The sequence below is a fragment of the Halichoeres trimaculatus genome, unplaced genomic scaffold, assembly GCF_033239565.1.
Source record: "Halichoeres trimaculatus isolate MK-OKI-2021-1 unplaced genomic scaffold, fHalTri1.1 fHalTri1_scaffold_6, whole genome shotgun sequence".
NCBI lineage: Eukaryota > Metazoa > Chordata > Actinopteri > Labriformes > Labridae > Halichoeres > Halichoeres trimaculatus.
This window is the reverse complement of record NW_027437184.1, coordinates 20,443,756-20,460,113: the sequence shown is the minus strand read 5'-3', so window position 1 is coordinate 20,460,113 and position 16,358 is coordinate 20,443,756. Positions and strand designations below refer to the sequence as shown.

The following is a 16,358-nucleotide window of genomic DNA, read 5'->3' as shown; positions in this document are numbered from 1 at the left end:
TGCTAGGCTTTTAAACAGGGCAGATTAATTAGGAATTATAGTTTGGATGGTCTCCAAGCCTGTTGTTTTTCCACCGTTAAAGCCTTTTATAAATTAGATGGTCTCTGACTCGTATGGCATCCATCTGGAAACTGCATTTATCCTCCTGAAACCACAGATAGTAAGAGCTAAGCTCACACCAGCCTACTGTTATTTTAAAGGATTATTTAACATAATTTCTGCCAGAAGAATGAGGTGTGTAAATAGCTCCTGCGCTGCCCCACTCTCTCAGGGCATTCCAGCTGCCTCATTATGCTTACAAAGTGTAAATCTGGTAACCTCAAATAGCTCTTAAACCAACAGCACAGGACTTGAGGAATTCTCATAAAAAGGCCATATTTGATTTGGCTAATCTTAATCAAACTGTCTTGCAGGCCTGTTAAATGAAAAAAAGAGACATTTTTTGCTTGGTGCATCACATCCTCTGTCAAAAAATTTATGTACTGCTTAAGAACATTTTAGTTACAGCGAGGCTGAATTATTGTAGAGTGAAGCAGGAAAGTAAAATACACAATCCAGCACAATGTGATGATCAATAAAAGAATCAATAAAAAAGTTCAGTTCAGCTGCTTTTGTCTTGCATTGGAGGAGCAGAAGAGGCCGTGATCCAGGAATGTCAAATATTTATGGGGTAGTAAAGATTAAATGATCTCAGCCCACCACAGTAAAGTGTGATTTTATTTCGATAGTAAAAGGCTTTCACGGTTGGATGCAGGACAGAGAGAAGGAAGGAGGTTGAATTCAAAACAAAAATGATTAAATATCCAGCTCCCCTTTAAGTACCCCAATTATAATCCTCTAAGCCATCTTCACTCCAAACTGTTCACTCCTTTAGCCGACAACATCACAAAACTGCCCTGCCTCTCCTCTGTCTCCTCAAATCGTTTAATTACACTACTGTTGTCTTCATATAGCCAAGCTAGCGTTGTAGCTCTGTGTGCTGGCAGTGTTGGTTGTATAGCGCTACATTTTGGTCCAAAATGAAGTTTTTGATCATACAGATTAGTAAACACAATCACACAATCAATGTTTAAACTCTCCCACTTATTTTATTATTCATAACCTCACACCTGCAAAACTAATGATGATCCTGCTAGCTGTTGTGTTAGTATCTTATAGCAGTAATTATCAAAGTTAGCATGCTAGCACACCAGACCAAGACTGTTAATACTGAAGGTATTAGAAATTTTACAGTTTTGTGTGTTAACATTGTCATTATTCCCATACTGAACTTTTCATGTGGTCCAAAGACCCACAAGTACAGCTTAGAGTCCTGTGAAGATGCTAACTGTAGCATAGCATACCTATGTTAGCAGGGTCTGTGCTCTTCTTCTGGCACCTTCTGATGTAGTAGCACACTTTAGTGAAATATTGAAGGGTTTCATATACACAGCAATGTTACTGTGTGTGTATTTTCATGCTAATTATGACTGTAAGGCATGTTGAAGACAAACTCAAAATCCACAGCCTCAAATTTGTATCATCATAAATTCTTGGATTTAGATATTAACATTTGAACAAATTTTTCAAATTATACATTTTAGTGATCCAAATACTTATTGTTCTTTTTTATCATTCTCTTTTAAACCACTTTTAATTGCACTGTTGGAGCATCTAGAAATGAACAATAGTCAAATGCCGATGTCACTATAGGCAAAAATGGCATATAGTTTAAATTTAATAACACAAAACTTTAAAAAACTTAGATGAGAGGAAATTGGGCTTTTAGTTTAAAAATGCAATTTGTTTACGAGACATAATGTCCTCAAAGTTGTTATCTAACATGACCGCAGAGTGTAAAAATAAGAAACTGTTTCATGCCATCTCTATGATGAAAACACTGTGCTGGGTCAGAAAGGAAATTTTTTACACAGACTCTCTTTGTACACTGGGATGAAGGGAAAATCTGTCTCTTTTTGTGTTGGCATTTGAGGAATGGTTCAGAAAATAGATGCTTTTTACAGAAATTTGTGCCAGCCCTCCATCACTTTCACTTTAACACACGCACACACACATTCTCATCCATGTTATCAGCTTTACGGGAAGAGAGAGCGGGAAGCACAGCAGCGGGTCTCTCCACTGCAGAGGGTACAAAAGTTGAGTCATGAGGTCAAGCTAGGATGGATTTTCCAGAGTTGTCACTTCACGGAGATACAGAGAGAGCAACATGGGGGGGCTGTTCATGAGAATGAGAGAGAAGGGCAGACAGATCATCATCACTGTCTCATACCCTAAAACTCTCCCCACCAGTAGAAACTTCACTTTATATGAACTAGAAATGAACTAGAGATACAGAGAGGAGCCGAAGAGGCACCTGACATGAAGACAGACCTGAGGGTGAGAAACTGGATGAGACACGACTACATAAAGAATAAAAATAAAGGTACTTTCCATCTTAACTATAGATGCATTAGTTTTAGTAGAAATGACAATGCGTGATTTTAAGTCAAAACAGAACATCAGTAGCTGTAAGACTATTCTGGGATATTTATGTTGTCTCTGTATTAACATTTTCTTTAGCAGTTGAAAAGAGGGGTAAAGTATGAGATATGTTGTGACAGTGAAGGAGAGATGGAGATACCCTGTTTTTAGTAACATATAAATTCCTGTCTTTGGTTTTGAGGGTCTTTGGCTTAATTGAGACATTTTGACATCACTTAATTAAAAGGCATCAATTCCCATGTTCAAAATCCACAATAGAAAACTGTTTCTAGACCTTGTTTGACTTTTCTTCTCATCTTCTCAGGGTGCCCCGACTGCAGCCAGGACGTCAAGTCAGACTCAGGGAACCTGTAGAGCCTCAGACAAATCAGAGCCACTGACCAGGCGCTCGTCTCGACCTTTGACCCGCAGCAGACCACTGACCCGCTCCTCCCTATCATCCCCTGCTCATCTGCATGCTCGACGAGCCAGGGTGAGCCAGACTGAGCTTCTTTGTCTTAACTGTCTTTGACATTTAGTTAGCTGAGCTACAACCCAGAGCTTCATGACAAAAACCCCTGTAGTCAAACAAACGCTGATGGTTGTGTGTTATGTTTGCGCCCTTAAAAAGTAAATGGCAAAACAAAGATGCAGAATCTGAGGATCTGAACGGTAGCGCACAAACCAGAGGTGAGGTCACAGTGGGTACATCAACACTCAAAGGGTGTTTCTGGTCAGCCTGTAACTGAAACTGTTTTTTTATTGAATAAAAAGAAACAGTGGCATCAGTTAATGTTACATAGGCTGAGTTACTGCACCTCTTGTATAGATATACAAAGTATGCTCTAAGTTGTGAACTTAGATGTAAATTTCTGCTCATACATGTGTATGTTTGTGTGTGTGTGGTGTGTGTGTGTGTTTGGGTGGGTGCATGTGTGTGTGTTCATGTTAGTTTGGACAGCTGCACTTTATCAGTCACGGTTAGGGGAAAATAAACCCACTCCTCAGCATCAGTCTGATCCCACGGCCCCTGTTGCTCTCTACATGTGCATATGCACACAAAGACACACATATACACACGCCCTCTCCAGAGTAGCCTTTTATAGCTAATAATCCTGACACATTAGGATCAACTGCGTATCACTTTATTCTGCAGAGGAATAACATCTCTTGTGGATCAGAACAATAAACCTGAAGCTGAGATGCAGATATACCAGACACTGACCCTGTGTCGCCACACACTGGGCAATGATTTGATGATATGTAGGTTTAGTGTTAGTGGGTCCTTTTTGAGGGAGTTTGGGTCATCCAGGTGAAATTCACATTCTGACTCACTGAATGGAGTTAACTTTTCCCAATTTAAATGAAAACCTTTCAGTGTATGTTGGGGTTGTTGATACACTGATACACTGATACACTAAAGCAAGGATGCCCACATTCTGTTCAGTGAAGGGCCAAAAACAAATCAGGGTGGAGGGTTGCAGACCAAACATTCATGTTGCAGTGCAAAATATTGAATATGCCGATAGCAAGTAATTTTGAAAATGAAAACATTTTCCTTTACTGTTTTTCCCATTATAAAATTACTGAACATCCGGCACAAATACTAAGCCTATGTCTTCATATCTTAATGTCTTTTTCCCTATAAATGACTACTGTATTAACTCATGTAGATTGCACTCTTTTAAAACAGCTACTGTCTGCCAACATATTAGGCATACTGCTGTGGAATCAATTTCTGTGAAAAAGTACTCATGCTCCAAACTATTTTTAAACTTTCTCTTGTCAGAGTGCTACTGTCTCATATGCTCCATCTGAGCCATGACCCTGAATCCTCTTACTCTCTGGTCATGAACTTCCAGATCTGAGCTGATAGGACCAGCGCCACCCTACTCCTACTGTAACACAGTGTTTATTTTTGGTCAGGAGAGTGCAACAATAAATAAATAATGAATGAGAAATTCAGGCTACTGGCAGTAGTAAAATATAAATATATAAAGTCATCACAGCCAAAAATTTTGAGTGCAGCTCCTGAGTTTCAATGGCTTCAGATCCATATTGTGCACAGAGAAAACAAAATTTAATATTGGAATAAAATCTGTTAGTTGTAATTAAATAAAGATTTAATTAAATCTGAAAACAACTTTTCTACTCTTGCTCCCTGTGTCCACCTATCTGCCTGACATGTACCTGTGGAGCAGTGCTGCATGTGAGCTTGTTTTTGCCGTTGCTGCAGTGCTGACACAGGGACAAAAAGATGACCTTGCATTCTGCTGGAAGGAGCAGGGCTGTCTCATCCTTTTACTTTCACCTTATTTACACAGCAGCAGGGGACGTGCAGCCTGGACCGAGGCCCAGAGACAGATGGGAGAGGGATAATTGGAGAAAGGGAGGGAGTAAATTGAGGTTTTTAAGAAAAAAGTCAAAGAATGTCTGAAGGATGTTCACGTTAAAAATGCTGCTGTTAGACATCCCCAGATCAAAATATGAAATGTATTTACAAAAAGGGTGTGAGGGATCAATGTGCTTGCAAAGGGACAGGTTAGGCAGTGTTTACTGTCGGTCTCAAAATGATGTGCTACACTACAAAATCAGTCTGAGTGTGAAGATTTCCTAAAAAAGATCATAAGTTGAGTTTGGAGGGTGATTACATTTTCTTCTGATGCTGATCTGATCTGCTTCTATACATCAGACTTGTCTCTGAAGCTGAAAGAAGGCCACTGCCAACAGTTTAATCAAAATTTAGCCTCTGTTAGCAGATACTTCTGCAGGTTTAGACTGAGTCAGCTGGCACATGAAACATAATGTGATTGTTATGGAATAGTGGAAAATGTCTGAGCTAAAGTTGGTTTCTTGTGAGAGAAGTTGGGCACAGTTGTAATTTAACAAAAGACTTACCCATTTATCTGACAGACTTACGAAGTACAGTTCATATAAGTGATGTGGAAAGTTTAAATGGGATTAGACCTCAAACTGAGGGCTTTTTTAATGGGGTAACAGTAAATTATATCAAGACTGAAAACCCAGCACTGTTTTCTAGAGTTTCCTGTAATCTGTAGATGTGACGCTCTGGGAATAAATGTAAGCTCATGAGGACCTTCAGTGGGGAAATGGGGATTTCCTGCAACATTCGTGATAAACTGTGTTAAGATCATGTTCCTGACAATGATTAGAAAATAAATATGAGCTATTACTCAGTCCTTTTGTGGGACTTTTCAGGGAGTGAATGTGTGTGACTTACTCCTCATGACCAGAGTGTAAGCCTTAATTTCCTGTATTAGTATTTTCCTGCTACAGTTTCTTTTTTTCACATTGACTGCTGTCTTCTTTGTTGATCTTCTTCTCTGTTATTTCCGATTTTCTTCTTACTGAATCAGCCCACAGACTCCCATGAGAACACAGAGACACATTCACAGAAGCAAACACATACGCAACAACATCCTCTCCAATTTCCTTTGGTTTTATTGGGTCATTTATTGTGGTTTGATTTTCTTTTTGTGAAATGGAGTCATTGCATCAGTCCAAAAGCTTCAAATTGCTTATGTGAATCCTCTCAATGTTTGTATTATGTCTTGATTTTATTTGGCATTCATTGTGTATTTCCTCTTCTTGTCCCTATCAGGCTGCTGCCAGGATGACCAGTGGCTCGGCAGGTAAGATCAAAGCCAGTAAAGGAGTGTGTGAGTGTGTGAGTGTGGTGTGTTTCTTTGCGTTCAGTATCGGCATACAGTCTGCTTATTTGCATTCCTGCTTTGGGATAAAACTGGACTTCTGGGAATGTGTCCCACTGGATTCCCAGGCAGAATGTCAAACCTCAACCACCCAGAAGTCAAGCTATACTGTGTCCATGAAAACACACACACAAAAACACACGCATACACACACAGCTTGTACACACCAGGCGCAAACTCAGGTGCACAAACAAAGATTTAAAACAACAAATTTTGTGCTCGGAAGCTTTGGTTTGAGGGGATTTCTCACTCTCTGTGGCAGAACAGCACATCCCAGAGCTGTGCTGTGTAATTATTTGTACTTTCCTCTCCTTCAGTGTTGTATTTTTTGCACTTTCACCTCTTGGAATCAGCTTTCCTGTATTACAAGAGCCTGAGGAGATGATTAATGAGGCCAACTCTGACCCTCATCCGTATCTCTTATCCTGTGAGTGTGTCCCTTTTTGATTGACATGCACAGGCGTCACAGCGACTGTAGTTAAGTGAAACCTGGAGATATGTCTCACATTTTGGGTTGTTTATTTTTGTGTGTTTTCTCTGTATGTGTGTATGCGAGCTCGTACACCCTACTGCTCGTGTGTGCGTGTGTCTTAACAGTCGAGGTGTCTCCAGCATCAGCAGGGGTCACATTTCTAGCATGATACTCTGCGGAGGAGAGCTGCATTGTGGGTAAATGAGGCCCCAGAGGCTGCAGAGAGGTCAGAGGTGATGGCGTCAGTTGCATACGTCGAGGGTTCGAGTTTTTGTGTGTGTTTGTTTGTAAGGGAGACAGAAACTTTTCATACAAACATGGCAGCGTTGGGAGAGGAGTGCAGATTAGTTTCATTGTTTGGGGTTCGGTGCCTCAGGTTTGTTTTCTCACTTGAGGGTGTTTATTTTCTCCTCTGATATGAGGAAGCACTCTGGCTTTTTGACAGAAATCCTGTCTAATCAATCAGTGTATGTCAGCCTGTGTGGGCTCTGTCTCAGCTGCAGAGGGACAGGATATGATACGCACATATCTCTGCCCACATAGCTGACATTCATGCCGCGCTCTGACAGATAAACGGGGAATTCCTCTCAGGAGTTTCAAGAAGCACTACGTTTGTTCTTTGCCGGGGTCTCCTTATCACTTTTAAGGTTTTTTGTTCTCTGTAGCACGTGTCTTTGATATTTTCTGTCCATAAAAGAGCAGACATTATGTATCTGCTTTGAATCAAATCTGCTCTGAAGCCCCTTAGAAAAATGATTAATCTCTGCAGGGATGAAAGAGATTATATTTTCAATACATTTGATATCTGGATTAATAATATGGAATAACACAGGACATCTTTGTGTGCTTCAATTGATCTTAAGTTAAATAATCTCAATCTTTAGGTTACCTCCATGGTGCCTACAGATGCTTCTGTTGTACTACACAAACAAATTTACTGCATCTTAACCTTCTTTTAAACTCAGATTAATGATTATGACCGCTGTGTTTGCCTGCATGGGATGTAACTGACTCTCTTTTGAGCTATCAAAAAGTGTCCTTAACACAAAAACAGCCAAAACAAACTAAGTGCATATCTGGCAAGGAGAGCTGGATTTGGGACCTATTTTTATGATTTTTCTGCACTGACATGTATGAAGAATGTTTCAGCTCTCCTTACAGCATGATATGAGAAATGACATGAATCCTTTGCAAATAAGTCATACTATTTTAATAATTAACTTATAATTTCTAAATCAGCACGTATGATATAATCAATATAGACAAGATTCAACTTTGCCGTGAGGAATGTTTTTTTCAGGCAGTAAATCATATTTTCAGTTTAATGCTGTGTAACAGCTGGACAATCACAAAAACACTGCACCACCTGAGCATAAAAAAAGGATATTCAAAGATTTAACATGATCTGGACTTAAAACTCTAATTTCAGGAATTTGATGCTTGGTCTTTACCGGGACTCCAAAGCACACAATGACTGAGAGGCATAATTTAAATGAATTAAATTAAATAAATAATAAAAAAATGTCATCTTTTTTCCCGTTGCTAGGCGCTACCCAAGTAGCTGCCTGTTGCAGCAGCTCTCTCGTCTTTGTCTGTTTCTTGTCATTTTTTTCGTCTCTTTTTCGTAATCTTTATATTTGGAGTGGATCATCACTTTGTATGGTTCATTGTCGGTCACGGACACCAAACTTTTTGTGGCTTCGGCGATATTTTTGACTACTTTTCTCCTGTGTTTGTCTGGAGATCCTACATGTAACCATGGCTGCATTGTTTACATGCGAACTCAGCTGTTAGCAGCCTGTAGCATGCCAATGCTAACTAGTGTAGGGCTTGATGATTTCCCTCGAGCTGAGGAGGAGGAGGTGAGGACGACGTGCCGGTTCTCGGGTGTGAGCTGGGAGATGACAACGTGGACCTGTCCTTCCATCCATCGTTGTTGGGAACGTGGGATCCAGCCCCGGGGGATGGACGAGCTAGCCGTGCTAACCCAGCGGCATCGTGCTGTTCACGGACGTGGCTGACGGAGCTGACATCGGACGCCGGCGACACACCGGAGGAGCTTCGCCTGCTGTGAGCAGACAGGATCCAGGAGACAGAGACTGAACAGACTGCTGGGGAGGCTCAGTCCTGGACCCTGTGGAGGTGGTGGCTGGCTGGGCTGGAGAGTGGTGGACGAGTGGTGGACGGGAAGTCGTCATCTATTTTCTTGTGGACTTTTTTGCACTTTCTATACTCTTTCTTACTTTTGTTTTCTTAAATGCTGCGGTGACTCCTGAATTTCCCCTCGGGGATAAATAAAGTATTTTCTATTCTATTCTATTCTATTCTATTCTAACAAAATAAAAAAATGAGCTTTTATTATTATTAAAACAAAGTATATTATTATTATTAATAATAATAAACTTAATCTACACAGTAAACCCCGAAATTCAAGTTACTCCATTGGACTAAGCTATGAAATCTAAAAACTTGTTATCAAGTTTAATTTACTCAAATGTCTGAGTTTTCAGTGCTGAAAATGATGATTTCTGAGTAGATTTAACTTTAGTTACTATTTAATAAGCACAACTTAAAATCTTTAGTTTGTGACTGCGTTTTGTAACCGTGAGTGGGGAGGGGACGCAGTTAATATGAGACCCTGTTGTACTTCTAGACGTGCAGCAGTGGCACAGGTTCTCTGTGCCCCACATTATACGGACTGTTTGTCTGTGCATCCCAGCATGGACCAGCTGTCTGTGCTCCTCGTGGCATTGATCAGCCATCCATGCTCTCTGTGGTTTGTCAGAAATAATTGACTATATCTTTTACAATTAATTTCAAAATTGGCCAAAATAGCATGATAGTCAAGTCAAACATTTAATTTATTAATCTATTAACCATTAGGCGCACTGCAAAAGTCAATAGGTACAAGACCCTGTTCCATGGGGCACAGACCACCAGTCAGTGTTGTGGGGCTCAAACAACCTGTGCCCCCTAAAGAGCCATATTTCAATGAACAGCAGGGTTTCATTTCTACTGCTTTTCCTCGGTACTCACAGTTACCAAAGTTATGAAATTGGAGCTGATTTTTGTTGTGACAACATTTGTAACCATGAGTGAGGAGGGAACGCTGTGGACATAAGACCCAGTTGTGCTTTAAAATGTTATTTAATTTAGTTGTTCAGATCTGCTTTAATATTTCATTATTGAATTTACTTAATTCATAAGACAAATTTCACATCTTTCAGTTCTGAGTAAGGTCAACTGATCATGTTTTACAGTGATATGCAACATTTTTTAACGTTACTTAGTATTTTAATTTATAACAAAATAATCATAACCAGGTTTACAGTGTATATGTCGCTCTCAGTAATAGTTATAGTCAGATGCTTTTTGCTGGAATCTTTTTATTTTTGAACATTTCACTCCATCATAGTATGACTGTTGTTTTATTCCAGCTGTGTCTTCCAGCTCCACAGGCTTTCACACAGGATGAGTAACTCGACCCCTGCTCTGGTAAAAAAAAATAACCCCTGGAAGATATTTCAGCAGAGAGCTGCTGTTTCAGAGTAGTTGATGATAAGCTTTAAATGACCTTGGCCTGAACCACTGACACACATTCTCTTACTTTCACTGCCGTCAGGGATTATAAAAAAACATATAATCCTTCAGAGTTTTATCATTATTGGAAAGCACTCAGGGAGACTGTTGGTAATCTTGACCTACGGCCCCATGGATCTTTTCAGTTTGTCCTTTGCATGTCTGTAAGTGATTTTAATAAGTCTGACTGGAGGGATCAGCTGATCTCTGGCTCCTGCAGACTCCTGACACGTTATTACCAGAGGGGGTGTCATGCTGATGTTTAACCCAAATGTTTTTGTCTCAGTCAAGTGTGTGAAAGTGTTGGAAGTGTCAGAGGGTTCAGTCTGCTCCTGCTGAAACTATATACCTCACACAGAAAAGCAGTGGGCTCAGCAGTTAACTCCCAATAAAGCTTGATTACTTAATGATGGAGTCTTGTTAAGGTGTTAATGTGTGCATGTGTTTGAGAGGAGCTGTGATGTGCAGACCTACCCAAGTGCATGCAGTTAAGGTTTGTGATGCAAGGAGGTCCCTTATTAACTCAGTCAGTATGCCTTTTTTTTTTAGAGTGAGTGTGATTTAAATATTGCAACGGTATGCAGGAGTGCTTTAACAAGACTGGAAGAAGATTTGGCTGCAGTCCAATTTTTTCCATCAGTAAACCTCTGTCTGATTCTTCCTCTGTAATTTTACCCTCCACTGCCTTGTCATACTGAAACTCAATCCCTTAATCAATCTCAGTCCCTCTTTCTCAGTTTAATAAATCCATGCTTTGTCAGCTTATGAATCTTGTTCTTTGTGTGTTTATATGAAGGATAGTTTCTCATGAACTCATGTTTTAATATCTTGAGCTGCGACCATTGTCTTATTCCTTCATAGGTAGGGATTAAATATATGAGTTGTTTTGTCTTGCAAATGCAATAACTTGTACAACCAGCTTATTTACTGGACAGTTTTATTGTTATATCACCCAAAAAAACCCTTGTATTACCTTAATTATCTCCCAAATTCTTTCTAAAAGCACACCAAAGTCCAGGATTAACTCGTATTGAGTCTCAGATGTACATTACTTCATACAAAAGTGTCCACTTAATGAAATTGTTGCGTTTCAAAATTGTAGCATAACCAACAACTTTATGTCAGATATTGTCATCCTTTTTTCAGAAAATGCTTTTTTGAGAAAGGAAAAATTGTTCTGGCTGCTGGAATCACATTAAGTTAGTAAGACTCATAGACCAGGGTCAGCTGAGTTCTTTTTCCCAAAGCATGTCCACCATTTCCGGCTGTAGTTTTCTGAGATAAGCTGGTACCTAATGCCTCAGAGTTTGTCTTCAGGGATTTCTGCATGAATGCACTTTGGTCACAAAGTTACACAGCTTATGTTTTACCCAGAATCCCACTGAATGATTCCATGTTTCATCAGATTTAACATAAAATGTAGAATCTGCACTCAGGGGTTAAGATATATTTTTTTTAGAATAGGATATATTCTAGTTATACAATTTGTGGTACATTTGAAGTCAAAGTAGCGTCGACCAATCACATTTCAGCAGATTTTGTGATGTATGCCAACAAGAAAGTCCACAAGGATTTGGTCTCTTATTAAGTCGTATGCCCCATGGACAGAGGCTGTTCCCCGCAAGCAGGCAGCTATATGACCTCAGACATTTAGCTCTAAGTGATCTCAACATTAAGTCATCTCCATAAATGGATATCTTCATGTAGGTGCTGTTAATAAACAGTTGTAGTTCAATAAAAATACCAAACAGTAGCAGTAATACTTGAAACAGAGGAACTGGCATGACCCCAGGGGAGGTAATGGACCCAGCGTTTACACAGTGGACTAAACGCTGTAATGGAAAAGGAAGTCTTTTCTAGAAGAGGTTTCAATAACTGCTGGCTGGATTGGCATTTCTGAAAATGTGGTATCCTCCCAAAAGCATGTATGGCCACTCCTTGTGGGATGATGATGGATGTGTATTATTGGTGGGTTCTAATACTGCTCAGACTGTTGTCTTTTCCCTAAAACCACCAAATAGTTTTAGTTCAAACACTAGAGGAACCTATGATGTGTTTTAGCTGTTTTTAAGATGAACACTTTTGTCTTATTTTGAGCCTTGAAAGTAAACATGACCTTAATGACAGGATGTATTATTTCAATTTAATGTTCAGGGACTAAATTTGTGTGTACATGCGCATGTGTTGAGTTGTGTGGTAGATACGCGAGTGTATATTTGTGTAAAATCTGGACACAGTTGTGTGTTTGTGTGTGGTCGGATTCTTTACTAAAGCATAGAAAAAATGCCGGGAAGGAAGTTGGTCCTTGAGGATTTTCCTGTGAGAGTGCTTATTTTAACAGCTCAAAACTTCACAATATGTGTATGACTCCTAAGTGCCTTAAACTGAGACTCTCAGTGACATGGCCTCTTATCAGCATGCAATCTGCACTTCTCTGACCTGCGGAGTTTCCTCTGTGTGCATTAGCTATTGTTTCCCCCTCCCCAGTCCTGCCCCAGGTCCTGCTCGCTCCATACCTCAGTCTGCACCCTGTAGACCTCTGCACTCAACTTTCAAACCCCTGAGTCTGTCTCAAAATACGACGTCTACCCCTCCCCACTCACTTCCATACTCTGAATCTCAGACTGAGTCTGCTTCCCATGTATCAGCCCTGTTCTCCCTTATTTCCCATCTGTATCATCTCTCCTCATCGGCCCTCTCAGGTCCTCAGGCTGAGACCTTTGCTTTATGTCCCCCTCCACAGACCGACCGCAGTGATAGCCATCTCCTGCTCTTAGTGATCCAGCCTGCACAATAAAAGGCAGACAATGTGGACAGACTTTATCTTAGCAGGTTGAAACAGGGAAGTTGTTGCTGTTCCTGGAGAGAGTGTGGAGAACGGACACCCTGAACTATCTCCTGACCCACTTTTTCTCCTGGCCTATTTTTCTGAGGGAACTGACAAGAGCAGCTTTTCTTAATGGCTGGTGCAGAAATATTGACAGAGTCATGATGATACTGTTGATTTAAGCCCATGTGGGCAGATCATGTTTGATGCTGGGTGATAAGTTTCTGGCCCCAGAATAATAAAAAATCTGGATTTTTTTTATCTGAATTCACAAGAAGCCTGCTGGTTGAACTCAAGTATCAGGCAAGAAATCTGGTTTGGTGATACTTTTCAACCCAAGGTCTCTTACATTTACCACACATGTTTAAAGTGGACGGTGAGTGTCAGATGATTTACAAAAGCCACAACATGAATGCAAACACCACAACACAACGGAAGTACAGTCACAACAGAAGTTAAAAGAGGATAGTTATCCCAACGGACACAGAAAAGTTGTAAAAGTAAGTTAGTGATGACCTTTTTTTTAACTTCATCCATGATAAATAAAGCTTCATAGGGGTCTCACCTTGTATTTTTTTTTTTATTTACCGGAAAAATATCTAATCTTATACTTAACTTTGTGTATCAATAACCTTAGCATTAAAGCTATATTTATCATAGCTGACTGTAAGAACAAAGAAAAAAATACAACTTTCACAACTTTTCTGTCTCTGTGAGGATAGCTGTCCTCTTAACTTCCATTGTGGTTGCACTTCCGCTGTGTTGTGGCTTTTGCATTCATGATTTTGCTCTTGCATTTGTGTTGATGCTTTTGCATTCTTGTTTTTGCTTTTCCAAATCGACTGACACCTACTGGCCACTGTACATATTGCACCTGGAGTGTAATTTTCTGACTTCTGATGTTACACTCGTCTGCTCTTTCTTGCTGAGTCTTCACTGCCTTTGCTTCTGCAAGACCGTCAATCACACCACCTCCCAGATGCACTGGGGTCAGGGGTCAAGTCAACAATATCAACATAAAATAACAAAACAATCGTTCTAAAAAGTATGAAAATACATGTACTAAGAACATGTTTTGTGTAATGAGATCAATTTTTTTATTTTATGGGCCTTTATTGCTTTTATGATTTGACAGATGAAGAGAGAGAAATTATGTGAAGCAGAGAGTGAGGGCTGACCAAAGACTAAAAATATGGATGCAGTCTCTGTGACATCTTATTGAAACTGCTGACTGGACTAAATGTTTATTCAGTCTAGATACAGACAAAGATGGAGCTGAGGTTTGCTTGTTTCACCAGGAAAACAATGTTAAATGTCCCTGGTAGTGGGATAACAAATAAAAGCTTTTTTTTACTTGAGCAGTTTTTTGTTAATGCTAGGTAAAGATAATCATAAGTGAACACATAAACAGATGCTGGGATTTGCATCCTGCAGCGGTGCTCGCCTAAATGCTTTTTGAGGAAGTGGACATATGGAATTACTATGAGATTCATAGGAAGATTGCGTGACTGTGTGTGTGTGTGTGTGTGTGTGTGCACTCAGAGATCACTCAAAACAGATAGTATGGGTTAGGAATGTAGGTCAAGGTCACACTCTGCCATCTGCTCCCTGCTTTTGTTTAATCTAGAGGTTTCCCACTTTGGGCAGACTGGTGTCTGAATAAGCTGCTGGATAATTTTTTGCAGACAAGAATAGCTTCTAGGTTCTTCTGTTGAGTGACGTTACTCATGTGTCTGCATGTGTAAAAATTTACTTGAAGTAAGCGGCTGATCAGGTGACATTGGTTTAAAGGTGGGTGAGTGCTCTAGTCTGAGCAGCTCAGCCTGAATGACTGAGTGTTGCAGAAAATAGCAGACAGAAAGAAGAGCAGCGGGGATGAATAATGAAGAGAGAGGAGGAGAAAGAGAAGGAGCAGGATATTGGAGGAGCAGTTACATATACATTTTGGGGAGCTGGAGAGAAGAGAGGGTTGGATGAGAGTTTTTTGTCACCATCTTTGGTCACGTGGTCCACTAAAATATTGATCAGCCTATACTTGCTTACCGGGAATATGTCTGCATCTCCAGCTATTGAATTGTACTTTCAAACCATGATGATACAAGAGAGTCTCAGTTTTAGAAAAGCCAGGATTTGAAGAAGTGGTGAACGATCACTATGGAGAGGTTTTCAACATTTAGCTAATTATCCCCGCTAAAGAATACTGAATGTGTCAAATTTAGCTGCAGAGGTGATTTAAAAAGGATTAATTTATTTCAGGAGGAGGTTTTTGTCAAATCACTATAAAGCAAGCATCAAAAAAACGTTTGAAACACCTCTGTGTGATCAAAAGTAGTCTGTGCAGTGATATGACTCATCATGCTGCCTACACTGACACTGTTTTCTAACCTCACATAACCTGACAGGAAGAAAAAGAAGAGAAACTCAATCCCACTCTCTCCTCCGTCTACATCCTCCTTTTTTCTTCTTCAGCAGCCGTCTCCAAGCCAGCTCTGTCCGTTTCTGTGACCGCTGCTGATCTGGTTGCGCTCCCTGGGGAGCTGCGCTCGGTCTGCTGTGTATTTGTTCAGAAAGTTAGATCCCCTCTCTGTGCAGAGCCTGTCCATTGAGCCGCTCTGATTGGCTGCTGAAGTCCAGGAATGTGTAAACTTGTTGTTTTGATTGGCCACTAAAGGTGCTACAGTGTTCCTGTGGCATTCAGAGTTTGACACAATGACCAGCTGACCAACCACATAGCGCAGCCTGAGACATCACAGAGCAGGAACACAAGACTGACCATTTGATTTTTCCATTTGACCCTTGTTGTCGCCAACATTTCACCAGATTCTTCTTTAAAACTATCGCTACATTAGATTTTCATTTAGCAGGAGCTAAAAGAATTTTGATGGTGATCTTTTCTCCCTTTTCACTTTACCTGATAGATTTACCATTAAGCCACTTTACACTGAGTGTGTTTAAGCAAGCAAAGAAATGTCAGTGTGACTTAATCTCCTTATGTCAGTGTTCTCCTCCAGTTGTGCCTGTGCTGTAGGTGTCTGATAATGTGCTAAAATCCTTTAATCCTGCAGTCCACACGTTAACCCAGCAAACCCGGTTCTCAGGCTTATAAGGCTGTATGCATCTTTTATAGATGATTTTATTCATGTTTTATTTATGAGAGTTACATTTATTTTCATGAAATTATTATTCAGGCTTTCAGTACTAAGAAAAATATGCTGCTGTTATGGCTTGTTGTTTACTGACTGCATAATTTCAGTTGTCGTGGGATCACTGCAAATTCTCTAAACAAAGC

The 16,358-nt window shown here is 40.1% G+C and overlaps 1 protein-coding gene across 1 annotated transcript in view; it reads left to right on the top strand.

Annotated features, from left to right (window-relative positions):
* The window catches only part of stard13a (StAR related lipid transfer domain containing 13a), a 57,723-nt gene that overhangs the window by 7,856 nt on the left and 33,509 nt on the right, over positions 1-16,358 (top strand). Inside the window, exons 4-5 of the mRNA XM_074672098.1 lie at positions 2,786-2,953; positions 6,083-6,113. Coding sequence (XP_074528199.1) covers positions 2,786-2,953; positions 6,083-6,113 — 199 coding nt within the window. The remainder of the gene's footprint in view (positions 1-2,785; positions 2,954-6,082; positions 6,114-16,358) is intronic.